At 56.6% G+C, this 26,546-nt stretch overlaps 1 protein-coding gene across 2 annotated transcripts in view; it reads left to right on the top strand.

The window, feature by feature from the left end:
- Nucleotides 1-433: 433 nt before the first annotated feature.
- LOC138824812 (sodium- and chloride-dependent GABA transporter 1) overlaps nt 434-26,546 on the top strand; it is a 34,445-nt gene continuing 8,332 nt past the window's right edge. The window contains exons 1-7 of one of the 2 annotated variants that reach the window (XM_070019127.1): nt 434-555; nt 18,266-18,326; nt 19,413-19,742; nt 20,337-20,468; nt 20,798-20,898; nt 22,117-22,226; nt 23,607-23,739. In XM_070019127.1, the coding sequence (XP_069875228.1) occupies nt 19,505-19,742; nt 20,337-20,468; nt 20,798-20,898; nt 22,117-22,226; nt 23,607-23,739 (714 nt within the window). In that variant the 5' untranslated portion in view covers nt 434-555; nt 18,266-18,326; nt 19,413-19,504. Of the gene's footprint in view, nt 556-3,578; nt 3,634-18,265; nt 18,327-19,412; nt 19,743-20,336; nt 20,469-20,797; nt 20,899-22,116; nt 22,227-23,606; nt 23,740-26,546 lie in introns of those variants that run through there. The other variant, XM_070019128.1, reaches the window with a different exon arrangement.

Raw genomic sequence — 26,546 nt, forward strand, 5'->3', positions numbered from 1 at the left:
CACCCACCGTACCCAGGGGGACCGAGAAAGTGTGACAGAGCCTGGGAAGCAGGGCAGGCCCGCCAAGCTGGAGGGAGAAGCCTGGCGGGGAACCATGTTGGAAAGGACAGAGACACAAGACAGGACAGGCAGCAGAAGGACAGGCGGACAGGCTGCAGGGTCCAGGCAAGGAAGGAGAAAGGAGGAGGGAAAGGGGAGGAAGAAGGGGGGGAGAGGAGGGAGGGAGGGAAGGAAAGAGGGAGGGAGGAGGGAGGACGGGAAGGGGACCAGGAGGGGGGAAGTAGGGCAGAGGAAGGGGGGGCGGGCCGGGGAAGGGGCGCCGCGGGCGGGGGAGGGAGCGGCGCGAGGCCCCGCCCCGGTGGGCGTGTCCCCCGAGGCCCCGCCCCGTCCCACCGCCCTCCGCCCGCGCTCGAAGCCCGAGCGAGCAGCCGGGTTGCGGGCGAGCCGCGCGCGAGCCCCGGAGCGGAGCAGCGGCGTTGCGGCGCGGCCCGAGCGCACCGGAGCGGCCCAGCTGCCCCGCGCAGCGCCGTCGCGGGCCGCGCAGCCCCGGCCGAGGTAGGAACCGGCGGCCGGCGTCGGGGGAGCGCGGAGCCCCGGGACGGCCCCGGGCGGGACGAGAGCGCGAACCCCGAGCCCCCGCCGCGGGGCCCGGCGAGGTGTGTGTGCGCGCGCGCGCGCCCGGGGCGCCCCGACGTGCGCCCGCCCGGCACCCGCGGGACGCCCGCGCCGGCTCGGGAGGGCTGGAGGGAAGGGGCGGGAACCGCGCGCTTCCCGGAGCGGGCCCGGGGCTGCGCCGGCGCCGGGGCCCGCGGGAGCCGTCGGGGCGCCCGAGCTCCGGTTCCCGGCGGGCCCGGCGGGGGCCCTGGTTGGCGGGGCGGGGCGGCGCTGAGCCCGCGGAGCCGCGCGCCCCTTCTTCCCCGAGGGCTCCGGCAGCTCAGGACGCCCCCCCTCCCGCCCCTGCCTCGGGCCCACAAACAACGCTGGCTGCCGGGACCCTGCGCGCCGGGCGCGCGCCCTCCCCGCGCGAGGCCCGCCCGGAGCTGCGGTGCGGGCGCGCGTCTCCGGGGGAGGAGAGCCAGGGCCGCCACCGCCCGCCTCGGTTTGCCCTGCGCGGAGACCCTCGGGTTTCTGGGCGCCGCAGGCCCCCCGCGGGTGGCGCCGCAGGGTCCTGTCCGCTGCGGGCCTGGCTTGATCCCTAGAGAAGGAACGCGTGCCCGGCCTCCCTGAGGGCTCTGAGCCCAAATCCCTCCCGCCACAGACGTGAACCCCAGGGAGAAAGCCGGTGACACGGCTTGGTTACTGCAGATGGTGGGCTGAGATAATGGGGCTCCTGAGCTTTGGCGGAACCCCTCAAATCTGAGATCGTGTCCAGCGGAGTGGAAGTTGGGGTTAGGCTTGGCTTTCTTTTCTCCCCCCCCCCCCCCCCCCGCATCACACAAGGTGGGTGTTTGGAAGGGAAAACGGGAATGTCGCTGCTGGGTGACCAGTAACTTTGCGGGAAATGCATCCATTGGGAGCCTGCAAGGTGTACCCCAGCTTCCAAACTGCAAAACACAGGAGGGCCTTGGAAACTCCAAGCGTCCTGCATGATTATCATCGCTTTCCTCTTTCCTCTCTCTCTCCTCTCTCTCTCCCTTCTCTCTCCTCCCCCCCTTCTCTGCCTTTTCTCTGGGAAAGGTTGAACCAGCTCCTCAGACCCTCTGCAGGCAGGAGAAGAGGCCTGAGAGGTGTGTGAGTCCCTGGTGGGACTTTTCCCCAGAGCAGCCTGGCAAAATGGCTGAGCCTCCCAAAAGCCTCAGAAATAAATCGCCAGGCAGGCAGCAAACAAAGAAAGCGCTCTGTCTCCAGCCAAGCGCTGGCTCCAGTGGCCAGTCCTTAGAGGACAAACAGTGAGTCCAGGCAGTGAGACACACAGCCTGGCCTGTGTCCAGAGCAGCTGGACAGTTGGGGTTTCCTAAGACCTGCATGGGGGAGAGGCAGTGGCTGAGAGAGAAAAATTCGGACTGTCTGTGCTGGTGTGGAACCTTTTATTCCAGGGATCCATGCTTGGTGAGAACCAGGTCTCCAAGGATGTGGATGGGACTGCCAGGAGGCTCTAGGGACCAAAGAATAGGCAACTTTGAGAGCAAGGGTGAGGCAAAACCAAGTCCATCCAGACAGAGATACAAAATAGCCTCCCTGTCCCGCCGTCCATTTGGAAAGCCAGGCACCTCAAAGGCTGTGAGTTTGTGTATGCATGGCCTGATACTCAGCAAGTACTCCGTACGGAGCCTGGAAAAAGCCTGCCTGGGTGAAAGGTGAGGGCCACACCAGCAGGACTTACCTGGATCATTTACCTGCCTCACCCAGCCAAGTTCTTGAGTTGGGTCAGGATTGAAGGACTGAGCCGTGGAGGTATGTTTGCTATGAGTTGAGGCACTGCCGTTCTTGGCCTGGGGACCGTGACTAAACCCTCATCCCTGCTGAAAGGAAAGGAGCAGAATAGTAGAATCTTTCAATGTGTCAAGCTTCTAATTCCTGCAATAGCCTCCTGCAGGAGGTGAGAAAAGACAGGGAAAGAAAGTGACCTGCCCAAGGTCACACAGCTTGCTCAAGGTCACACAGCTAGGAGGAAGCAAGGCAGGGATTCACACCTTGCTCTTCTGATTCCCAAGCCAACCTTGCCCTTTTGTGGCTCTCTGGGCCTCAGTTTTCATGTGCACAGAGTGGGAGTAGTGAGGAGACAGGACTTCTCAGCGGACAGTGAGACCCCACGGGGTCAGAGCAGCGTTATGGAAAACAAATACCAGGTTGTTCCTGCCATCACCTACAGAGGCTGTTGCTGGCTTGGCTACGAGCTCAGCAGCTAAGACAAAGATGTCCCAAAGCGCTTGGAATCCAGAGATGTGCTTCCCTCCCACTTGCTTGTCTGTTCTGTATGGACCCAGGTGAGGTCAGCACCAGTAGATTCAGCCTTGTCTGCTACCCCTGCATCCTGAAACCCATCCCTTCTGTCCGAGAGCAGGTGGGATGCCCACACTGGCCTCTCTGACCCCAGGCTGCATCAAAGCAGTGCCCCTCTCCTTCAGTCTCAGCCCCAGTGTCACGCCCAGCGAGAACCCCTTCTTCACTTCACTCCCAAATGGAAAAGGACACATGAGTGGCGACAGGCCTGTCTCTGTTCCCGTCAGAGTCCCCCCTTCAGCTCAGCATGCCATGTCCCGGAGCATCTCAGGAAGCTGGGAAGTGGAGGCTAGACACAGCCCCCACTGGGGTAGAGGTGACCTTGAACTGTCATCCATTGCAAGTTGAAGTACTTGCCTCCTCCCCCCCCAACAAACAACTGACTGACTTCTCGTGTGTCTGTGCCCCAGTCCAGGTGCTCCTTTTGCCTGCTTTGTCCCATTCTGTGCAGGTCAGCGGAAGATGGAGGGAAAAGGAGATGGCACTTGGGGGAGGGGGGTAAAGCTGAGTGTGATCCAGTGTGAACCCCAGAGTAGGACTTCCCAGGAGCTACGTCTCAGCGAACTTGTACGTCATCCATGGACTTCTTCTATTCCAGGCCCACCTGAGCCTCCTGAGTCAGAGGGAAGGGGGGATGGAGGCAGAGGAAAGCCAGCTCTCAGCAGAGATAAGCGTTTCCTGGCACAGGCGGTAGGTGTGAATGCAAGCTGTGATATTCCAGCACAGTTCTGGGATTCAGACATCAACCGGGGGGAAACAACTATCCAGTAAATACCATTCGATGGTGTTATTACTAATTACGATAATAACTCTGGTTTATTGCAAGGTGACTGTAAGCCGGGGAATGTGCTATATGCTTATGTTATTGCACCTGATTTTCATAAGACCCTGTGAGGAACGTAGTGTCATCAACCTTGAGCAGACGAAGAAAGGAGAGAGTTGTTAAGACAGCCAGCGGTGGCTGGATCTCTGGGCTAGTAAATGGCCCTGGAACTGGAGCTCTACCATAAATCCTGTGCTTAAATCCCTGTTGCTAACGAGCCTGTAGTACGGCTCACTTGGCAGGGCCCATGACTGTCCCATGCATCCTGTTTATTCCTTCAGTTGAGCCTCATCCCCGAGCTGAGCTACAGACAGGTGGACTTATTCCCAGGGCACCTCGGCTGCGGCGTTTCAGAGTTTGAACCAAGTCTAGCCTGTTGCAATGTGTTTGTGGATCTAGATGCCATCATGTTCATTTAAAGCTGGGGTTGACGTCCTGCATGCAGCCACCTTTCCCCAATGCTCAGGTGTCTCTCCCTTTGTCCTCACCATCTCATGCCTGGGAAGCCACTGAGAGCAGCCTGAGGAAGCCATCAGCTCCACTTACCGCGATCTGACATGACACAGGAAGTGGCCTCTGATTCGATGCAAGCTGCCTGCAGCGAATGGCCTGCTATTTTTACATTTCTCACAAATTGGAAATTACAAGGAGGCCAGGTCTTGACGCGCGATTGGCTATGGCTCTCTGGAAGTGGGGGATGCGCAGCTAGGTGGAACAGACCTCGTTAGGATATGGGGGGGAGGCTTCTCAGGTGTGAAGGGGCCCCTGGCTCCTGGGCCCAGGAGGAGTCTTGTAGTACAGATGAAATGAGGGAATCAGGAGTTATGGCTGTCCCACACAGAGACCTGCAGCTCTGCCCACCTGTCGGCCATCCAGCATCTCATGCCAGCTCTGGAGAGCGTTGGCAGAGGGCGGCTCAAGGTCAAAGATGCCCTGGAAGACATGGACAGCAGGTTGCTTTCATGGTCTTCTTATTTAATAAGGAGGCTGTGTGCAGAGAGAGGGAGGCAGCAGCCACACAGTGAACAGGGACATTTGGTGTCCATGTTACGGTCTGCTGCAACTTAGTGCTGACCCACGGCTCTTCAGGGAAGCACTTTACAGTTTGCACGCACACCCAGAATGTTCTTGCTGATGCTATGTCTTCTGCTCCCATGTGAAATCTTTCAGGGGAAGAAAATAGGATGCTTGAGAGAAAAATCCTCCATCAAACAAGGAGAGTCTCTGTCTCTGCCTGCCCGCCCCACCCCCACCCTTTCCATGCTTTCTCTAGGGCTTGAGATCAGGGCCTGGGCACCATCCTTTAGCTTTTCCTCTCAAGTCTGCTGCTTTGTCACTTGAGTCACAGCTCCACTTCTGATATTTCAATGGTTAATTGGTGACAAGAGTCTCATGGACTTTAGTGCCTGGGCTGGCTTTGAACTGTAATCCTCAGCTCTCAGCCACCTGAGAGGCTACGATTACAGGTGTGAACCACCGGCACCCACTAGAGAGACATTTTGATAAAGCTAGTTTTCTCCTTAATCCATATTTGAAAGAGCTTAACCTGAACAAAGTCCTTGGACGTGTGACTCTGCACACACCTAAAGCTTTTGTAAGCTTGTGGCTTTCACAGCATTTTCTCATTTGCAGCTCCCAACCACCCTTCACTCCAGAGGCCTTGTTATTATTACTGTTACTACCCCGTCTTGTGGATGAGGAAATTGAAGCTCAGAGTGCTGAACATCTGGTTTCTCAGTTGATAGAATGCCCCTGTGCTAAGCCCTTCTCAGAAGGGGCCCAGAAGAGCCCTGAGCACAGCAGATAGGGCTGGAGATCGCAGGTGTCATGGGAGGCCACCGCCTTGAGCTGGAGCATAGAGGACCCTGCGTCCTGTTCCAGCCTCATTGGCTCTGGCTGATGAGAGACAAATGTCCTTGAGGTCGCCCAGAGTAAGGGTTTCCCAGGTGTGATCCTTTGGTCCCTAGCAGTAGCCGCTGTGAGGGAGGAGGTGAGGCTGTGGCTCACTGGCTTTCAGCATGATTATGTGGATGAATTTGGTGATAATGAACAACAGACTCACCCCCCCACCCCACAACACACCCCGTGAAGTTGCTCAGAAGCTGGGAAGGCCTTGGGGGCCGGGAGGGCAGGATGAATTGTTCAGGCATGGGACCCACAAGAAGAGGGGCCCTGTGGGTCTCAGTTCTGTACAGAGAGGGTGGGATGATGGGACCTGAGTTGGAACTCCTGGCCAGGCTGTCACTCACGTCTGCCTTTGGACTGTTGCTGTGTTGGATTGGGACCTGTCACGATTTGGGGTGCTTCCCTCTGGGGCACGGGGGTTTGTCACCTTCCCTTCCTGTGAGGTGAGGAGAGAAATGGCCAGCTGGCCTGACCACTGCCATGGAGCGCCACCGGGGTCCCAGAGCCCTGACTGCTGGTGGGCCTGGTCCCGCACACAGAAGGATGCACTTGCCCCTCAGTTTGGATGCCAACCCCTGCCTGCTTCTTACCACTCCTGAGAAGCACCGGGTGGAGGGAGATGGGGATTTGCTCTCTGCATTTGAGGTTGAGCAAGGCTGAGGTTGAGCAGAAACAAGACAAAGCATTAGTGAATGAGCCCCAAGCTGCCAGTTCCCCAGGCATTGGCTGAGGCTGAAACCCCGCTGTGCCCCAGCTAACGGTGGGGCTCAGCTAGGCCCTCATGCAGCTTTTCCAGATGTTGAGACCCAGGGAAGGGGAAAAAGCGTGCTTCGCAGCCTGAGCCTAAGGGCATGCAGGTGTGACACAGGCATTTTGTGTGGGTGTCTGCTGGTTCCGGGTCTTGAACTCAGGGCCTGGGCACTGTCTCTGAGCTTTTGTGCTCAAGGCTAGTGCTCCACCACTTGAGCCACAGCTCTCCTTTCAGCTTTTTGGTGATTGACTGGAGATGAGAGTCTCATGGACTTTCCTGCCGGGGCTGGTTTTGAACAATATTCTTTTGATCTCAGCCTCCAGAGTAGCCCAGATTACATGTGTGAGCCACTGCATGACACAGGCTTTTTTTTTTTTTTTTTTTTTGGTCAGTTTTGGGGCTTGAACTCAGGACTTGGGTACTGTTCCTGAGCCTCTTAGTGCTCAAGTCTAGTGCTCTGCCACTTGAGCCACAGCACCACTTCCAGTTTTTGAGTGGTTAGTTGGAGATAGAGTCTCACATGGGACTTTTCTGGCTGGACTGGCTTTGAACCATGATCCTCAGATCTCAGCCTCCTGAGTAGCTAGGGTGACAGGTGTGAGCCACTGGTGCCTGGCTGACATGGGCATTTTTTATCAGGTTTCCTCAGCCTGGAGACACAGAATGATCAAACACAGACAGACGCAGTTTAAGCTCTGTGACCCAGCGCGGAGCAGAGCTTTCCTGGTGCTGTCCTGGGACCCTCAGTGAGGAAACGGAGGCTCCAGGGGCTCCAGGGGCTCCAGGACTGCCTGAGATTGCACCTCTGACACCTGACAGAGCCAGGGCTGGCACTCCGGGTTCCCCACAGACTCGAGAAGGAAGTGGAGGTGGCTGCAGGCCTGCAGGACACAGGCGGGTGCTTTCTCCTCTGGTCTGCTTTCTTTGTCCCTAAGGACGCTGACTGGGCTGGGGGGGTGTGCACAAGACGGGGCAGCTCCGGGAAGGATTGCAGGGAGGGGAGCTGCTCGCCTCGCTTCCTCTTTTTCTCCTCCATTTCCCCCATAATAGCCTCCTGAGACTAATGGCTGGGGAAGGTAAGAGTCTTTTCTCCAAATGGCACTGAATGCTGCTAATGACAGAGCAGATGTGGCAGTGTTAATTATGCTGGGGTATTAAATGCAGCCGCCAACCAAGAGGAGTTAAATAGCAGCACTGGGCTGCCAGTGGCCCAGCTTAAAGCCCATGCCATCAGCCCCTGGGCCAGGGTAGATCGGCTCCCCCACAGCCGTGGTGCCAGTCAGCAGTCACAAAGCCCAGGGTCCTTTCCCTCCTGAGGGTCCTCAGGCCCCGGACAGCTCCCGGAGGTTTTCTTAGCGGCCTCTAGGGGTCTAGGTAAGTCACCTTCAGGGACGGGGGGGGGGGGGGGGGGTGGGGGGAGAGGTTCGAACAACCGCACTAAAGAAAACTTTGGCTCTACTGTGTTCTGCTGTGGGGCTGAAGATCAGCCAGACATGGCTTCCGCCTGAAGAGCCATCAGCTCCTCAGAGCAGGCATGGTATCTTCTGGGGTCCTGCTCCCTGTGTGGCGGAGGGGCAGGGCCTGTGTGGTTCCCTCAGTGAGAGATGGGCTGGAGCCAGATGAGCCCAGGTGGAATGGGCTGTGGACTGGCAGGGACAAGGCCTTCCCTTCTCCAGGTACCTCGGCCTTCCTGGATCGGGGGTCACTGGTTCTCAGAAAGAGCTGGGTTGTCTCCAGGCCAGGAAAGCTCCTTTGCCCTCTCCAAGGTTCAGCTTGCCTGTCGGCAGAACGGAGAAGAAAGGTTTTATTGGCTTCAGGCGAAACTGTGTCTCCCAACCAAGCCTGGCCTGCATGCCTGGGGAAGGAGGTGCTAGCGTCTGTATGTGGGGTGCAGTCACATGGAGACAGCCCTGCCACCAAAGACACCCAAGACCCCCTCCCGCCTCCCACCTGCCACCGCCGCCGCCGAGGCTCCCTAGTCCAGCTTCTCTGGATTTCCTAAGTGAAAGTCACAACCCCGTCATCGAGTCATCCTTTTGTTACAGAGAGGTAAACTGAGTCCTGGCCAGGCATCCTAGGCCCCTGCAGGCACTAGGACCCCGAATTTCTTCCCACTACCCCAGCGTTCTTCTCCCTGAACTAAGCCAGCCTAGCTTCACTGTTGAGAAATTATTAAATAGAGTTGGTGGAAGGACTCCGGTTGCCGTGACAACGGAGCCTGTGTCCTCGGGAGATAATGGCGGTGCACAAGGAGAGTGATGTGTGTTGAATGCTGATTCAGGAGCTGTTGGAGCGAGCAAGCCAGCGAGGGAGCGAACGGGACTGTGTGGAGGGCTTGAGCTTCCCCAGGGAGGGGGGTGGGACGGCTGTGGGGGAAACGTGGCCGGTGTGGCCCGCAGCCTGGCCGGGAAGGGGAGCTTCAGAGGTGTGGAGTCAGGCGAAGAGAGGGAAGTGACCGGGCCCATGTCACACAAGCAAGGCAGAGCTGGAGCCAGCCTCCTGGGCTCTAGCGAAGGCCTGCTAGGGCTGGCTCTTCCGAGTCTGTGTCAAGGCCAACAGTGACAAGAACAGCCCAAAGAGAGCCTCAGCTTTGGAACCGGAGTACCAGCCTTGCCGGCCACGGCTGGAGTGTTCAGCCTGTGCAGGTCCCGTCCAACTGTGCATCTATTTTCAAGATGGGGGCAGTGGCAGCCCACCTGACCCTGCGGGGCAAAGGAGCTGGCCCAGTCCTCCCTGCCCTGGTGTCAGCCATCATTTGTGGCATTGGAAGAAACTGAGTGGCTAAGGCAAGGCCCAGCTCTGTAGCAGAGCTCTTCATTCCCGCCTGGCAGATATCAGCAGGACAAACAAACAGCTGCCAGATCGAACTATTTCACACTAGGAGAGGGTTCTTGGTGTAATTCACTGCACGGTACTGTCCCTAAGGACCTGCGCGTTCCTTTCACAGCTATGTAAACGACCCTGTGCTGCAAAACCTTGTGGGAAACACATGCCTTCACGTACCTTCCCTGGGGTCTTTACCGTGTCTGCTGCACAGCTGGAGAAATGGCATTTCCCTCTGGGTCCATGGGGCTCAGAGACTGCGGGGTTTAAAACGGGGTTCACACTGGAGGAGGCCCCATGCATCGTTCACATGCTGCTGGAGATTGGAGCTGGCAGACACCCGTTCTGTTCGGAAGCGCGGAGGGTGCTGGACTGGACGGGGGCATGGGGCTGTTCAAGGCTGGGCAGGGGGAGGGGAGCTCAGGGCCTGATTGAGATGCCAGCAACCGTTGTGTTCATTTCCAGAAACCTGTGCGAGAAAATCCAGCCCTAAGACAAGTCAGCCTGTTTGTGGGTCCCCTTGGTAGGGGTGGAGGGGACCCCGGGGGGGGGGGCTGGATGGTGGCAAATGGAGCCCTGGCTGCTCCATCCTGTGCAGGCCCGGGAGGGTCAGCGGACACATCTAGTGGACAGCTGACATTCAGCCAGGACTTTAGCAAATGTGCTAATTGCAGGCTTGGCGTGGGAATGGTTTTAATGAACAATTCACTCTGGGAGCTTGGTGGGGTCTTCACCTCCCAGTGGATCCTCCCCCCCCCCCCGCCCTGCTGCCGGATGTGTTGCCTAGAGGTGAGGGGGGCACTAGCACCCCACCACGACTCTTTCCCCATTATCTAAACAAATAAACCATGCCAGCTTTAACCTGGTGGTTTATGATGATGCCTGCCAGGCATCATGCATTTACTGGGTACTTGGGTAACCATTTCCTTTATTCTCCCATTTAATCTTCCTAGCCATCCTAAAAGTAGAAATCACCGCCTTGGTGGTGTACAGAGAGATTAAGTGACTAACCGACACTCCACAGCATTGCACCGGAGCTGAGACTCAAAACCAGGTTTCCTGACCCCGAGCTCCCAGGCTCCTTTGCTCTCATCCTGCCGTTTTCACTCTTGACAGCCTCAGCAGAAGTTATTCACGAGTCTAAGCCTTCTTGTTCGTAGGACAGAAAGAAATGGATTCAATGCACATCTGATCTTCCAACTTGGCAGCTGGTTCTTGCTCTGTGGGGACTTCCATGTTACCAAAAGAAGGGGGCACTCATGACCAAATTCATTCTAGAGGCTGAGAAAGGGATCGGGAGCAGAGGGGCTGCCGAAAGCGAGCATCCAGTGGACTCATGCAAAAAATCAGATCGGCTTTATCTGGAGGGGAAATATCTGGAGGGGCTCCTGCAGCCCAGTCCCGTGGCAACTCTCCATGGCACGTGATCTTCCTCCACAACCTTAGACTCTGAAAACATACGCCCTCCCCCCCCCCCATTCCTGCAAAACACTCTAATGCAGTTCCTTCTGCTTCCTTAACCCAACCGGGCTTTTATGGGCAGAACAATAGGCGTCTTGTTTTCCAGATATAAACATACCATCCTGAATGTGTGGTGCAGACCCCACCTCCCCTCTTGGACAGCACAGAGATGGCGCCGTGTGCATTAGGATGGAGATGCAGAGGCCAACTCAGACGCATTTGGCTCAGAGGCCACCTGTGATGGCTTTTATGATGAGTGGCCTAGTGCAACTCGAGCGTGCAGTCTCTAGCACGGGCATGGCGTGGGGGACGAACCCAGCAGAGTTGTTGGGAAGGGGCTATAGAGCCTCAGGTGTGAGGGATTGGCCGCAGCGGCTGCTGGCCCTCTGTTGGGCTCCCCTTCTGCATGAGCCGTGCTGACGGTCAGCATTTCGCTCAGCTTGCCCTGGCTGCTGCATGACGTTCCATTCTGGCCATCTGAGTGCAGAGCCCTTGCTGGGGCGTCCCCCAGAGTGCACGCCCGGCAGAGAGCCCAAGCCACCAGAGACGGGCAGAGAAAGAGCAGGCGGCGTGGGCTCCGAGCCTAGGACCATTCTTGGGGTCCTGTTGTTTCCACAGATGCCTCTCCTGGTCGGAAGGGGGCTGCCTGTGTGGAAGTGTGAGCAGCGCCCCAGCCCACCCAGAGCCCAAGGGGGCTCCTGCAGCCCAGTCCCGTGGCAACTCTCCATGGCACGTGATCTTCCTCCACAACCTCCGGCAGCTCCGTGCCAGAATGTGGGCCCCGTCCTCCCTCCCTCCCTCCCTCCCTCCCTCTCTCTCTTTCTCTCTTTCCCTCCCTCTTTCCTTAGGAAGCTGTACAGAGTAGACTTGAAGAGCACATCTGCTTTTCCCTCCTCCCGCTCTTCCTTTCCTTTCTTACACTCTCCCTCTGCTCATGTTCCTCCTGTCCCCCTCCCCCTGTTCCTCTCTCCTCTCTGCCCTCCCCCACCATTCCTCCCCACTATTCCTCCCCACTCTCCCCTCCTCATCCATCCAGGCCCTGATCTCTGGCTGAGGCCTCAGAGTCCCTCCGGTCTGCCCTGACGCAGGTGCCCTGTGGAGAACAGGCCTCAGTAGCCCCGAGGAGACGGAGGCTCGAGGAGATGGAGGCTCGGCGCCCTCGGGGAAGGAGCCCCCTCCCTCCCTCGTCCCCCCCCAGGATGTCCTTATGGGCTGTGGTTGCAAAGGCTTGCAGGGAGACTCCAGCGCTGGAGGGAGGGAGTCCTGCTGTGTGCGGAGCAGGCGCCTGGGCGTGTGGAGTCCTGGCAGGCCGGGGCGTGCTCCTCCGCTCTTCTCAGCCACAGTCCGCAGGGTGGGAGCATTTACACCCAGGTTCCGTGGGCGCCGGGCACGGGCCGCTGGTTTTGTTTCCTGACAGCCTGTTGTGACATCCTCAGCGGCGCACCTGCCAGCACGTGGCTCCTTGGACACTATGTCCATGGGGGGCAGAGCGCGGGGACCCTGCAGGTCTCGCCTGGGGGGCCACGCTGCGCGGCGGAGACCGGGGCCTGCTCACGCAGCGTGACCCTGCCACTGAGCTGAGACGGACAGCTGGGGACTCCTGAGGGTGTGAGCCGAGGTCATGGATCCACCAGGCGACCTCCGCTGCCTCAGCCTCCCTCCCCGCACGGCTGCCGGGGGCAGGTTTTGCCATGTCCTGCTCAGACTGCCCTCCGACCTGGCGTCCTCCAGGCCCAGGTGGAGGACCAGTGTTAAGACTAAGGCTTTGGGATCCGCCTGCTCTCTGAATCTTCCCTTGTTGGAGCCTCAGTGTCTCCTCTGGGCAGTTTTTTTGGGGGTGTGTGGTGAGGTTAAACATGATCATGGAACGTGGGGAGCACTTAGAGAATGGCTGTGTGATCCCCGTCTTTGTTCTTACAGGACAAACGCTCCCCTTTTCCTGTAGCACCTGGCTACCCAGAGCCCAGCCAGCCACGCGGGCCCCTGGCACCCCAAATGCATTCGGCATGCATGCTCTGCCCTGCTGTACTGAAGCTGGGGCTGGGGCTGGGGCTGGGGGGGGGGGAGCTGCAGGTCCCCCCTCTGGCTCTGACCTTGGAGCGGGGGGACTGTGCCCCTTGGTGCCCTGGCCCTCTTCAGCCCAGCAAGATGTGTGGGGAGCCTGGATGGCGGTCTTTATGGCTGTCTCTGAGATGTCAGAGCTCAGAGGTGGAAGACTCACACTCCAGCCAGGTCCCGTCTGGCTCCCCGAGGGTGAACTCTCGATTGGGGTGGACTGGTTTGGAAATTGCTGTCACAAAACAAAGTGCACAGTTGGGGGCACTGCAGGTAATTAGGGGCCAGAACAGATGTGAGTGAATAAACCACCAGTGGTGTGAGGGAGATGAAGCGATCAGAGCCAGGGTGGAGGTCAGAAGATACCCTAGAGAGCAGAGTTCCACTCTCTTCTCATTAACAGAAGGAAACCAAGGCGCTGAGAAAGCAAGACACTGGTTTAAAGCCACACAGCAAGTGAGGTGTGGGTGAGTCCCACGGGGGGACCCCAGGCTGTCACCCTGCCCCTCCCTCCTCCTCCAGGCCCCTCGGAGGAGCGTGCTGCCTCCTGGGGGATTATTAGAGGCCCCAGCCCCGTGGACGGCTGATGTGCACAGAACCACAGAACCAGCTCATCACACCCACAAGGGAAGGTCAGCATTCAGAAGACAGGCCTCAGGGCCGCTGGGGCCAGGACTCTGCCTGTGTCCTTGTGTTTGTCCCAGGGGAGGAGCCACCAGGGACAAGCCACTCAAGTGCATGACTGGAGAAAGTGATTAGAGCCCTTAGACCAGAGACCAGCCTGGATGCAGGTCTGGCAGCTCAGCTTCTTGCCTGGAGGCCTATAGTAAGTCACCTAACCTCTCCATGCCTCAGTCTACCCATTAGTAACTTCACAGCTGGCTGGCATTCAGAGCTGGCCCCACACAGCAGCCGGTGTTCCCCCTTCTTTTCTCTCCGCCCTCTGAGCTCTTCCTTTCTTTTTTCCATTGTTAATGAAATGTTGGGGGACACTTCCTGTCTATGCAACCACGGGGGAAGGACCAGGGTGTTGGGGTGCACTACATTGCTGGATAGAGCAGTGAAGCACCCCCTACCCTAGGGCTTTGTTCAGATGCTTGGCCCCAGGGGCCCCAGGAGTCCCATGTCTGCCAGGAAAGCTGGTCTATGGAGCCCCCCCCCCCGACCCCTACTGCCTCCCCCACACCACACCCCTCGGCCCCCTCCCCCAGCACCTGGCCTTCGGTTGTTATTTGGCCTGATCTTGCACACGTGTTCCAATTCTGGTCACAAAGCTGGCAGCTGCCGTCCATCCCCGCGTGGCAGCCCAAGCTGCTGGTGATTGGCAGGTCTCTGTGCCAGTCTCTCTCCAGGTCCACCAGCCCCTCCTCGAGTGTCCGGTTGCTAGAGGCTGGAGGGCCGTGCTCACAGGTGAGGACACGGGCTTGCTCAGGGATAGAGCCTGCAAATGCCACCAGGCCGCGGAGGCTGCCCCAGGCGCCTAGACCACAGGCCCGGGCGGGAGCCTGGCTTCCGGCTTCCCCAGGGCTTCGGCCCCAGCCCTTCTCACACAGACCCAGGGAAGCCTAGCACACACGGAGTGCTCCATAAATGTCCCCCGTACTCCCAGGTCTGCAGCAGCTGTCCGTAGGGCCCGTCCTGTGTGCCGAGCGCTTTCCTGAACCAGAGAATAAAACTCATTCCCTGACCTCTGGGCATGAAGCCAAACCCAATATTAATTTCTTTCTTGAGCCACTGGCCTTGCAAAAAGAAAGAGAGCAAGCGAGCGATTGCAGTCTGTCTGTAACTACTGACCAGAGCAAAACAAAGCTGGCAGGGCACTGTTCTTCCCAGGCAGACCGCCGCCCTCACCCCCCCCTCCCCACAATGCATCTGCCTACGCGCTCCCTGGCCTGGCCCTGGGACAATGACTGCCTTGACACTCAAGCCTGGCCTTCCAGCCTCTGCTCGGGCCCCACCCCATGCAACCCCTCTGACGCCAGAGACAGAAGAAGATTGTCCCAGGCGGCTTCCATACCCTCCCTTTCCACCACCTCTGCCCCTGCCAACCACCAAGCAGGTCTCTTGCTTGTACTCTTAGACTGTCAGCGAGCTTCTCTGCTTGCTCTTCTTGCAGCCAGCATGAGACCTGTAAGTGTAAATGAGACAACTATCTCATTTAGAATAAAATCTGAAGCCAGGCACCAGTGGCTCACGCCTGTCATCCTAGCTACTCAGGAGGCTGAGATCTGAGGGTCACAGTTCAAAGCCAGCCCAGACAGGAAAGTCTGTGAGACTCTTATCTCCAATAAACCACCAGAAAACCACAAGTGGCGCTGTGCCTCAAGGGGTAGGGTGCTTGCCTTGAGCTGAAGAGCCCAGGAACAGCGCCCAGGCCCAGAGTTCAAGCCCCACGACCACCACCAACAACAAAGAATCAAATCTGAACCGCTGACCTGTGTGATGGGCCCCTCCCTGTCCACCACCTCCGCCTGGATCTCTTTCTTCCCTCTCACATGGGGCTCCAGCTGCCCTGGCCTCCTTGCTGTCTTTCAAACACTCCAAGCTCATTCCTGCCTCCGGGCCTTTGCTCTTGCTGTCCTCTCTGCTTGAAATCCAAGGTGTCACATCTCTGGTTCCTAATTCAAACTGATTTTTTTTTTATTTCTTCAGCCAAATAAAAGAAGCCCAAGGGCCAACTTTGACCCATTTAGCCACTTCTGATCTAGGGCTTCGGAACTCCACATTTTCTTTTTCTTACAAAGCATTGCCTTGTTAGGGGATTGGCGGAGGTTTCCTTGCTACTTGCTTTGGCCCCATTTTTGGTTTCAGAACTTTGTTGCAGAGTGTTCACGAGGGAGGTAGGCCACCATGGGGACGTTTTATCGCCTTCCTCGGCACCCCAACTCCATCCCCCTCCCCAAGATCCCCCAACTAAGCCTTCGTCTTGTCACACTCATTATACATCTGGGGTTTTAACCCCAGCATTTAAGGCCCTTCATAAACGGGACTTCCTGCCTTCATACTTCTGAGCCTGATGAACTCCTATTCAATCTTCAAAGCCCACCTCAAACTCTAGTGAGAAGGGTTGGACTGAATACAAAGTGCTTTGAGGGAGGTGTTCTGTTGTGCTGTCAGCTCCCAGCAGGAGTTGGGTGAAGGAGGAGGGCATAGCTGGGTTAGTAAGATTGCATCCATAGAGTCTAACGGGCCCCTGGAAGAAGGGTAGCCAGGGGCTTGGTCTCTAGAGTAGTCACTGGGTGAAGAATTGGAAGGCTCTGGAAGGGGGCTTGGAGGAGTGTGTGGGCTTGTGCAGTGAGGTGCTCCTCCGCTTGTTCCACAGTGGGCGATGGGGGTGCGGTCAACCTGGCGCTCGGGAGCAGGTAGAAGAAGCAGGTGGCCTTATGGCTTCAGACCCACAGCCCTTCACCACTGCTGCCCCTAGCAGCCATAGGCTCAGGATGCATCTCCGGGAAGGGGAAGTAACAACTTGGAACAAAGCTTTCCTCCACCGCAGGCAGAGTGGATGTTCTGGAAAGGCCTCTGGGCTACGTGGGCCTAGAGCCTCAAGCTAGCATGCTCACCAGATTCTGTGGCCATCTAGTCAGCTGCTGGCTTCCCTCTGGGCAGCAGAGGGTGCAGCTCCATTCCGTAGGCTCATGCCAAAATCCCAGGGAAGGAGCTGATTGGCTAGCTGGGTCAGGTGACCAGTCTTGGCCCAAGGTGATTGGATGACTTGAACAGATATGGCAGCTGGAGCTTATACTGTAGATCACAGGGAAAGCTAAGGGCATCCCAGTTATCAAGCTAAGGACAGACCCTCTCCCCTCCCCCAGGAGGGATCTGCAAGTGCCTCTCTCATGTCTGGGAAGTCTGCTGCCCACCTCCTGCTTCCTGTCATTCTGGAGGCTGGGAGGCAGCCTCCGCCCCAGTCCAGAGCTCTGTCTGGTGTGGCCACGGCAGGCCAGGATGGAGAAGGGCATCCAGGAGGAGCCTGTGGCGGGGGAGGAGCTCACCTGAGCTGGCCACCTTGAGGACCAGAAGCAGGGGTGGCGGTAACTGGTGAGCCCTTGGTGACTGGGCTGCATGTGAGGGGCTGGAGGTCATGCAGTGCACCGGGCTCCGGGGGCAGAGCCAAGCAGCGGTGACCGTGCCCGGCAGGGCCTGGGCCACGCACACGTCGCTTTAGCTCAGCTACAATCATAAGCCACAGAGCCACGTTCCCTTCACTTGTTCCAATTGGTTCTGAGGGTTCCAGGGGTTTATTTCATGTCATTTTTATTAAGACACACCTAAAGAACACTTGAGACATCAAAAGAACAAAGACAATCAAAAAGTCACCGACAAGCAAATTCCTCTGAACACCTTTGATTTTGTCCTCCCATTGTGAGGTATTTTGTTGTGGTTTATGTAAGTGTTGTTCTTAATGAACAAATTTGAGGGTAGAGACAAAAGTAGAATCATTCAGGAAAACAAAACTATTTCACTACCTGCTACAGTGTCCTTTCCTATGTTCTTATCTGAACTTGTAGAACATTTCTTTAAGTTTGGATGGAGGATGAAGAAAAATACCAGCTAATTAAACTTTAATTGTATTGTTAATTAAAAAAAAAAGCTGGGCACTGGTGGCTGACGCCTGTATTGCTAGCTATTTGGGAGGCTGAGACCTGAGGATCAGGGTTCAAAGCCAGCCTGGGCAGGAAAGTCTGTGAGACTCTTATCTCCAATGAATCACCAAAAAACCAGTAGTGGCACTGTGGCTCAAGTGGTAGAGTGCTCACCTTGAGCAGAAGAGCTGAGGGACAGCGCCCAGGCCCAGAGTTCAAGCCCCGTGACTGACAAAAAAAAAAAAAAAGCTGGGCACTGTTGGCTTTGGCTATAATCCTAGCTACTCAGGAGACAGATCTGTCTGAGGAACACAGTTCAAAGCCAGCCCAGGCAAAAAAGTCTAAGACTTATCTCTGCTTAATACCAACAATTCAGAAGTAGAGCTGTGGCTCAAGTGGTAAAGCACCAGCCTTGAGTGAAACAGCCAAGGGGCAGTGCGCAGGCCCTGAGCTCAAGCCCCAGGATCACTGCGTGTGATCGCGGTGTGTGCATGTACACACACACACACACACACACACACACACACACACACACACACACACACACACACACACACACACACACACACACACACACACACACACACAGAAATATCAGCGTTTTCGCTGGCACCCTGTAGAGCCCTGAGAAGCTGCAGCGCCCCCTGTTGGCCTTACTTTTCCTTCTGCTAGACATGTGGACCTTGCTCCTCATGCCCACCCAGGCCCACCTTGTGGCTGTCCCCGTGGCAGTGGCTCCTGCACGTTCCAGCACCCGAGGGCCAGCGCCATGCTGCATGGACTCGCTTGGGTCACCTTGCCCAGGATGCTCTGCAGTCACATACACAGCCCAGACCCCTGGCAGCTTCCTGTGCCCTGCTGGCCCTGCGCTGGGTAATTCATTCACCTCCCTCCTCCTCTCCCATCTCTGCCTTGCAGGCTCTCAGCCAGCCGCTGCCAGGGAGCCTTTAGGAGCTGACCTGCCACTGAGAATCACCAGGTAAGGCCAGCAAGTACTTAGGGAGTTCCTACAGCCACAACTCTGCCAGCCAGGGAGGAACAGTACTTACTAAGAGCATTGAGTAGTAGTACTGAGTACTAGTACTCAGCTGATTAAAGGCAGATAGGAGATGCGAACTCTGGATGTGTGTGAAGTCAGTTTCATGCCCTGTAGGAGGTATGCTGCCTCTAGAACTAGAGGCCACACAGACATAGAGAGAGTGTAGTGGAATATCTTGGGGCAACCAAGGGCCAAAAGTGGCCATGAAAGCCAGTAGCCCTGCCTCAACCAGGGACAGGGCTGTGGACCGGTAAAAATACAGACTTGGGATTTTCTATCCAACAAGGATATACTGTTATCCTTTTAAAAGATAGGGAAGCTGGGCACTGGTGGCTCACGCCTTTAATTCTAGCTACTCAGGAGACTGAGATCTGAAGATCATAGTTCAAAGCTAGCCTGGGCAAGAAAATACATGATATTCTTATCCCCAGTTAACCAAACCAGTAGTGGAGGCAAGACTCAAGTGGTAGAGTCCCAGATTTGAACCAAGAAAGCTAAGGAAAGGTCAGCACCCAGGCCTTGGGTTCAAGCCCCAGGACCAGCACAAATGAAACAAACCACAAACCACAGAGTAGCTAAGAAGGAAGTTAAAAAGTTCAGCAAGGATCCCATGGCTCAAAAGTGGTAAAGCTGATTGTGACGGGAGCTGCAGCCATGACCCCTCTCCTGGACCCCAGCTTGAGCACCTGGCTGGTTTGTCCTGATGGAGGCGGGGGTGGGGGTGGTGATGGATGGCCTAGGGTGGCACGGGTCTCCTGACTGTGGCCTTACCCCGAACTCTGCACTGTTTCTGTTGGAAGGTTGGTGGCTGCAGGGCCCTCCAGTCACCAGACATGGACGAAGGTGCAGGACACAGGCCAGAGCGGGAGCTAGGCTGGCAGGAGGCGGCAGGCCATGTTGCCTTTGCCCTCTCTCCGGAGAGGCGGGGAGAAGAGGGATTGGAGAAGACCACTGGGAGGCACCGGTGGTCTGGAAGTCACTTCATGACTGTCCCTCTTTAACCTGTGACCCCTTCTGTCTTCCCAGCGGGACCTTGAGCCGCAAACCTGTTGTCCACGTGGACAGGAGCAGACATCTCACGCCCATCTGCGAGGCCCCCCGCATCCAAGCTCCGAGACATGGCAGCCGACGGCAGCAAGGTGGCCGACGGGCAGATCGCCACAGAGGTCAGCGAGGCCCCCGTGGCCAGCGACAAACCTAAGACCCTGGTGGTGAAGGTGCAGAAGAAGACGGGGGACCTCCCCGACCGGGACACGTGGAAAGGCCGCTTCGACTTCCTCATGTCCTGCGTGGGCTACGCCATTGGCCTGGGCAACGTCTGGAGGTTCCCCTACCTCTGCGGGAAGAACGGTGGAGGTGGGTGATGGTTGATGGCCTCTGGGCGGGGGGGGGAGCCCCCCAAAGGGAGGGTCCCCCTGAGGTATCCGCTGCTGCAGCTTCAGGAGAGAATGGGGAGTGTTTCGGAGATCAGGTCTCATTCTTTGATTTCTGTCTTTTATCAAAAGATGCCTTGCCTGTCAGGCACAGGTGGCTCACGCCTGTAATCCTAGCTACTCAGGAGGCTGAGATCTGAGGATCAAGGTTTGAAGCCAGCCTGAGCGAGAAAGTCCTTGCGACTTCATTTTAGCTCCCACAAAGCTGGAAGTGGAGGTGTGGCTCAAGTGGTATATAAAAAAGCTAAGGGTCAGCACCCCGGCCTTGAATTCAGGGACATACACACACACACACACACACACTTTCTGAAGACAGTTATACCCTGACAATGATGCCAACACCCATTTCTCCTGCACAAAGCAGAGGGTAGATGTGAGGTGAGAGACCCCCTGGGGCTCATTTTCCCTCTGGGTGCTACTGCTCTGGGGGCAGGGCATAGGGAAACCCTGGGTAGAACCCCAGAACCACTGGGACCCCTCAGCAGGAGTATCTCCAAAGCCGTGTTCCTCCTCGCAGGGGCCTTCCTGATCCCCTACTTCCTGACGCTCATCTTCGCGGGCGTCCCGCTGTTCCTGCTCGAGTGCTCCCTGGGTCAGTACACATCCATCGGGGGCCTGGGTGTGTGGAAGCTGGCCCCCATGTTCAAGGGTGAGTGCAGGGCAGGGCCCGGGAGGAGCAGCCTGGGGGCTGGGGGAGGGGTCAGGGGGCTGAAGAGGATGGCTAAAAGCTGCTGGGGGGACCCAGTTATCACAGCCTGACCCGTCCCGGCCAGGACTATACTTACAGAGGGCGGGGACCCCATGGCACCTGCCCCTGTCCTGCACTGGTCCCCGGCCCACCCCCAGCTCGCAGTCCCAGGGAGGCTGTGGGTGCTGAGGAGCACCCGGGGGCAGTTCCCCTCCCCCTTTCCCCCCCCTCCCCCCCACCCCCCACCCCTGCCGTGGCCATGTGGAGCTGGAGTCATGTGTCTTGCACAGGGGTGGGCCTCGCCGCCGCGGTGCTGTCCTTCTGGCTGAACATCTATTACATCGTCATCATCTCCTGGGCCATCTACTACCTGTACAACTCCTTCACCACCGTGAGTGTCACGGGAATCCCAGCCGTCTCCCCACAGCAAGGGCAGCACTGTGCTTTGAGCACCTTCCCTGGCCGAGCACTTTGTGGGGGTCAGTGTCTGATCCTCCCCACACTGTAGCTAAGGGCATCCTGAGCCGTGGTATATGGGCTGGGTTCAAATCCTGACTCTGATATCTCTCTGCAACTTCAGTAACAAGGCCTCTCTGTGAGTGCTGCTCTTCCCATTGACAAACTGTAGATACACGTGCAACTTACCTCCATTCTTCAAAAGAAAAGAAAATAGAATCACCGTCTGACCCACCAGTTCCACTTCTGGGTGAATGAATGCTCCCTGCCCTCCCCTCCCAAAAAAAAATCGGAAGCAGGGTTTCAGAGAGTGCCCTGTTGATGGCCATGCGTCCTCAGTCTGAGTGAGTACGCACAATATGGTATAGAGTTACTGTGGAATACTACTCAGCCTAAAAGAGGGAAGGAAGCTCTGCCCCTGCTTCTGCATGGCTGAACCTTGCAGACCATGTGACGTGGAAGAAAGCAGTCACGGAAGAGTGGATGCTGCCCGATCTAGCTCATCTGAGACTGTCAGAATGGTCAGATCCATAGACAGGATGGGAGCTTGAATACCAGGCTGGGGATTGGGAATAAGGAGTTGGGGGTTAATGGGGACAGAGTTTCAGCTCAGGAAGACGACAGGTTGGGAAGTAAAGTGGCGATGGTCACTTGGTAGACTTCATATCCTTATAGATACACATCATGCCACTGAACTGTGCACTTAAGGGTGATCAAGGTGGCAAATCCCTGTGGTGTATATTTAATTACAACAAAAGGGAAGCGAAGGAGAAGGGAACCTCCTCCACCGGGCCTTGTGTGGCGTAAGGACGGGTGTGTAGAAAGTACTTAGAGCGGTGCCTGGCGTGGAGCCCGCCGTCATCACTGGCCTGGTCTCCCAGAGCTGAGGTGCAGCCCCGGTGGACAGGAGGCTTGATGAGGGCCCAGGGTGAGTGGGCTGAGGTTCAGATCTCAGTCTGGCCTTCTTCTTGTGCAATCGCAAGTGAGTTGTTGACCCTCTCTGATCCATACACTGATCCATACAGTGGGAGTCACAGGGCTGTCTGTTCCCAGCGCTCTGGGGAAGAAGGGCTAACAGCTGTGAGGAGGCCTGGGGGCTCTAAGGGAGACTGCACGAGAAGGGCTGTCATGTCTGACTGATGGTTCCTTGCAGACACTGCCGTGGAAACAGTGCGACAATCCCTGGAACACAGACCACTGCTTCTCCAACTACAGCATCGCCAACACCACCAACATGACCAGTGCCGTGGTGGAGTTCTGGGAGTGAGTACTGGTGGTGGGTGCAGGGGAGGGTGCCAGCTGGTTATGTAGGAGCTCGGTGAGAGCACTGTTCAAAGAGATGTGGGCAGGGGATGGGAACCACAGAGGATGAGGGTCTTTCCCACCCTTGAGGGCTGGACCACCAAGGCCCAGTCGGCACCAGGTGTGGCCTCCAGTGGCGAAGCCTGGGCACAGACACAGCCGTGGCCAGCAGGAAGAAGAGATCCCCGGTAACCTTCTCTTCTGCCCTCCTCCTGCTGATGCCTCCGTTGGTCAGACTGGGTGAGAAGCCAGAGGACAAAGTTCAGCAATGTCACAGAGTGCCCCGTCCCAGATGGGGAAGGGCAGAGAGTGCATCCAGAGGGCCATGGAAGGAAACACTAAAGCCAGAGTCACTCAGATTCATCCTGAAACCCAGCCCCGCCTGCCCCGAGCCGCACAGAGGCTCCCTGGTCATTAAATCCTCACCACCACCTCGGACACGGATCCACTCAGTGCTGGGTCAGGCATCCTCGGTCACCCAGAATGACCTGAAGCTTGCCGGACCAAGCGCACAGGCCCTCTGCACACCCCATACTGCGTCCCAATGGCAGACGAGAACCACCATGTTCCTCAGCAGGCGTCCTAGAAGCAATTCCCGTGAATGCCAAGGGATCCGGAGCCTCTTAGAGGAAACACACACACACACACACACACACACACACACACACACACACACACACACACACACACACACACACACACACACACACACACACACACACACACACACACACACACACACACACACACACACACACACACACACACACACACACACACAGAGCAGTGGCCGCCCTGACTCCATCCTCCTGGAGGCCCCTCGATGCTGAGGGTCAGGGCCCTGATTGGACAAGGTGAGCTCACGCTGCCCACATCTCTTCGGCATGGAGGAAGCATCTGTCTGGGCAGCTGGGAAGACCGGGAGCAGCCTGGAAGATCTGAGCCAAGGGGGTGTGGGCCTGATGTGAGGACAAGAGACCATGGGGTCCCCGCAAGTGAACACAGAAGCCACGGCCCTGGGTTCTGCCCTCGGTCCCTCGGCCCCTCCCACGTGCAGTTCTTGGCGCGCCATGCCTCTCATCCAGCCTTTCTCCGTCCCTCAACATTCCTTGAACGTTGACTGACGAGGTGCTGTGTGATTAGAGACCCAGTGTGCCGAGGTACAGGGGCCACACCAGGCGACCGTGCTAAAGGGAGGGAGGTCCAGAGGGTCCATGGGAGCCACAGGAGGCCATGCACAGCACAGTCCCAGGAAGGAGGAGGGTCTGGCCCACACCTGGGCCCCCTTGGTCACTCCAGCTCCTGATGGCTCCCTGTGACTCCCTCCCCCCTCCTCCCCAGGCGAAACATGCACCAGATGACTGACGGACTGGATAAGCCTGGCCAGATCCGCTGGCCGCTGGCCATCACCCTGGCCATCGCCTGGATCTTGGTGTATTTCTGCATCTGGAAAGGAGTTGGCTGGACTGGAAAGGTAGGGGGTGTGTGCAGTGGGGCGGGGCCCCCGGGGGGGTCTCCCTGCCTCCCACCAGCCCTGCTCCACTGTGAGCTAAGCAGGTCCTGCAGTTCTCTGCCTAAGTTTCCTTGCCAGCAAGATGGGAGCAAGACTCCCCACTGAGGGCAGAAGGGAAGGAACATGGCAGGCACACAGCAAAGTGCCAGGCTTGCAAGCATGGTTTAACAGTTCAGTTGCTGCCCCAGGACCATAGCATGAGCTTTTCCTGAGTGTCTGCTCTGAACCTCTCTGTGCTTAGTTTCAGGCCAGAGGGGCAGACACCTATCTTGACTCAGGCATGGAGAGACAAATGACTGAGGACTCAGGCTTTGTATTTCAACAGTCCTAAGTCCAGGTCCCAGTTGGCTGGCTTTTTGTTGGCTGTGTGACTTTGGGCAAGTGATTTTGCCTCTCTGAAGCTCAGCTTCCTCTGTAAAATGGGGCCAACGAGGGTGCATTTCAGCTTGCGGAGAGAGTCCCATGAGCTGGTGACTGTGCAGAGCACCACAGGACCTGACGGTGCTGTCCTTGTCTCCTTTGTGTTTATTATGGCCAGTGGAGAGCCATGCCACACCAGGGTGTCCAGCTGGGGGCGCTGGGGAGCTGAGTGTCAAGCCACGCCAGGTGGAGGGAAGCACGCCACTTCTCATTTTCAAGCCCTTTCCAGGGGTTTGGGGCCGAAGCCACACTGCCAGTGTGCACGAAGGGGTTACAGCAAGTCGGGGAGGTGGGGCTGGAGCTGAGCAGGGCTGGAGGCAGGGAGTCCGGGCTTCGGTGGGCTTCCAGAAGAACAAAACAGAACTTTAAACCAATTGTGCGCAGGGCCATGGGCAGTGCCACTGAGGCTGCTTTGTGTCTGGAGGGAACTGTGCCCTGTGGCTCAGCCCCAAGCTCAGTGTCAGAACACACGTCTCTAGGAACAGGGAGCATGGAGGGGTACTGGCATCTAGGTACGAGGTACCTAGGGGTACTTGGTAGGCACCTAGCACCCAGCATCAGCATTTCAGGATGGTACCTAGAGTTCCTCTACACAGGAGACTGACATCTTGGGGACAGAAAGTAGGCCCCACCTCCTCACCGCATCTTTTGGAGGGTGCCTTCAGCAGGCCGGCATTTATTAAACACTACTATCTACCTGGTTACCAGATGAGCACACAGAAGCCACACTTTTAAGCAAGCTGATGTCTTCACATAACCAGCCTTTCTGGGCAGCAAGGGGAATTACATCTGTCTGCCAAACAAGAGAAAGTGAGGCTCAGAGAACATAAGACATTAACCCAGAGTCACATAGCCTGTAGGTAATAAAGGCTAACACTCTACCACTTGAATCACAACTTCACTTCTGGCTTCGGGTGGTTAATTGGGGTTACGTCTCATAGACTTTCCTGCCCAAGTTGGCTTCACCTATGATCCTCAGATCTCAGCTCCTGAGTAGCTAGGATTATAGACCATCAACGCCTGGCATACGGTTGATTTTGAATCCCCTTTTTATAATTCCCAGTGCAGTGGATTTCCTGGGGGCTGGTGTCTGGCTTTCCAACCCTACAGGATCTTAGAGAACAGCCAGGGAGAAACACTAATTCAGAGAACAACTCAGGCTGTCTAGCAAATGGGGTCACATCAGACTACGATAGCAAGGGTCACTGAGCTTGAAAATCACTCATCCATAAATGAGCAGAGAGGCTGCTTTGCATAGTGTCAGTCACGTGATTGTCATCAGACCCAACACAGGTTTGTGTGTGCCCAACATCCCTGTGAGGAAGCTACCCTGCCGTGCTGGCAGGAGTTCCACTGCCAGAGGCAGTTAGGTGACAAGAGGAAGTTTATTTCTTCTCACTCAGGAATTCCATTGCTAGAACTTTCCCCCAAGGGTAATAGAATGATTTTGTAGATGAAGAATTATATACAGAGGTGTTCAGTGTGGTATTTAGAGTCACTTAAAATTGGAGGCAAGCTAAACGGATAGCAGTTCTGGTTCTATAATTAAGAATCACAGTGTTCCCAAGATCGTGAAACAAAAAAAGATAGAAACAAAACTACATAGCTCCTGCGGCACTGGTGGTTCATGCCTGTATTCTTCGCTACTCAGGAGGCGGGGCTCTGAGGATCAAAGTTTGGAAAAGCCAGATAGCAAAGTCCATGAGATTCTTATCTCCAATAACCACCAAAAAGCCAGAAGTGGAGTTGTGGCTCAAGTGGAAGAGTGCCAGCCTTGAGCAAAAATAGCTAAAGGACAGTGCCCAGGCCCTGAGTTCAAGGCTCAGTACGGGCACATCGCTGTTTGAGCTTGGTAAAATGTAAATGTGGAAATGTAACCTAGGGTGGTGAGCCTCCTTTTACAAGAAGAGTAGCCACACATGCCCATAAGTTGTAGAGGAGAAACCCTGAGTTGTTGACACCTTTGTGGGCCTGTAGCTGCCAGGCAAATATTGAGCGCATTACCCCCTCTCCCTTTTTTTTTTCTTTTTTGCCAGTCCTGGGGCTGAGGGCCTGGGCGCCGTCCCTGAGCTTCTTTTGCTCAAGGCTAGCTCTCTACCACTTGAGTCACAGCACCACTTCTGGCTTTTTCTGTGTATGTGTACTGAGGAATCGAACCCAGGGCTTCACGCATGCTAGGCAAGCGCTCCAGCACTGAGCCCCCTTCCCAGCCTGCACTACCCTTTTATCTAGGTTTCAGGAGAACACCAGGAGCCCTGGCTCCTGTGTGTCCTCCAGGGCTGTGGAAGGGATGGACCGTTTCCCCTTCTGGATAATGTAGGCCTTTAAAAACAAGGAGGCGATGAGCG

The sequence above is a fragment of the Dipodomys merriami genome, unplaced genomic scaffold, assembly GCF_024711535.1.
Source record: "Dipodomys merriami isolate MVZ:Mamm:240054 unplaced genomic scaffold, mDipMer1.0.p SCAF_13, whole genome shotgun sequence".
Classification (NCBI taxonomy): domain Eukaryota; kingdom Metazoa; phylum Chordata; class Mammalia; order Rodentia; family Heteromyidae; genus Dipodomys; species Dipodomys merriami.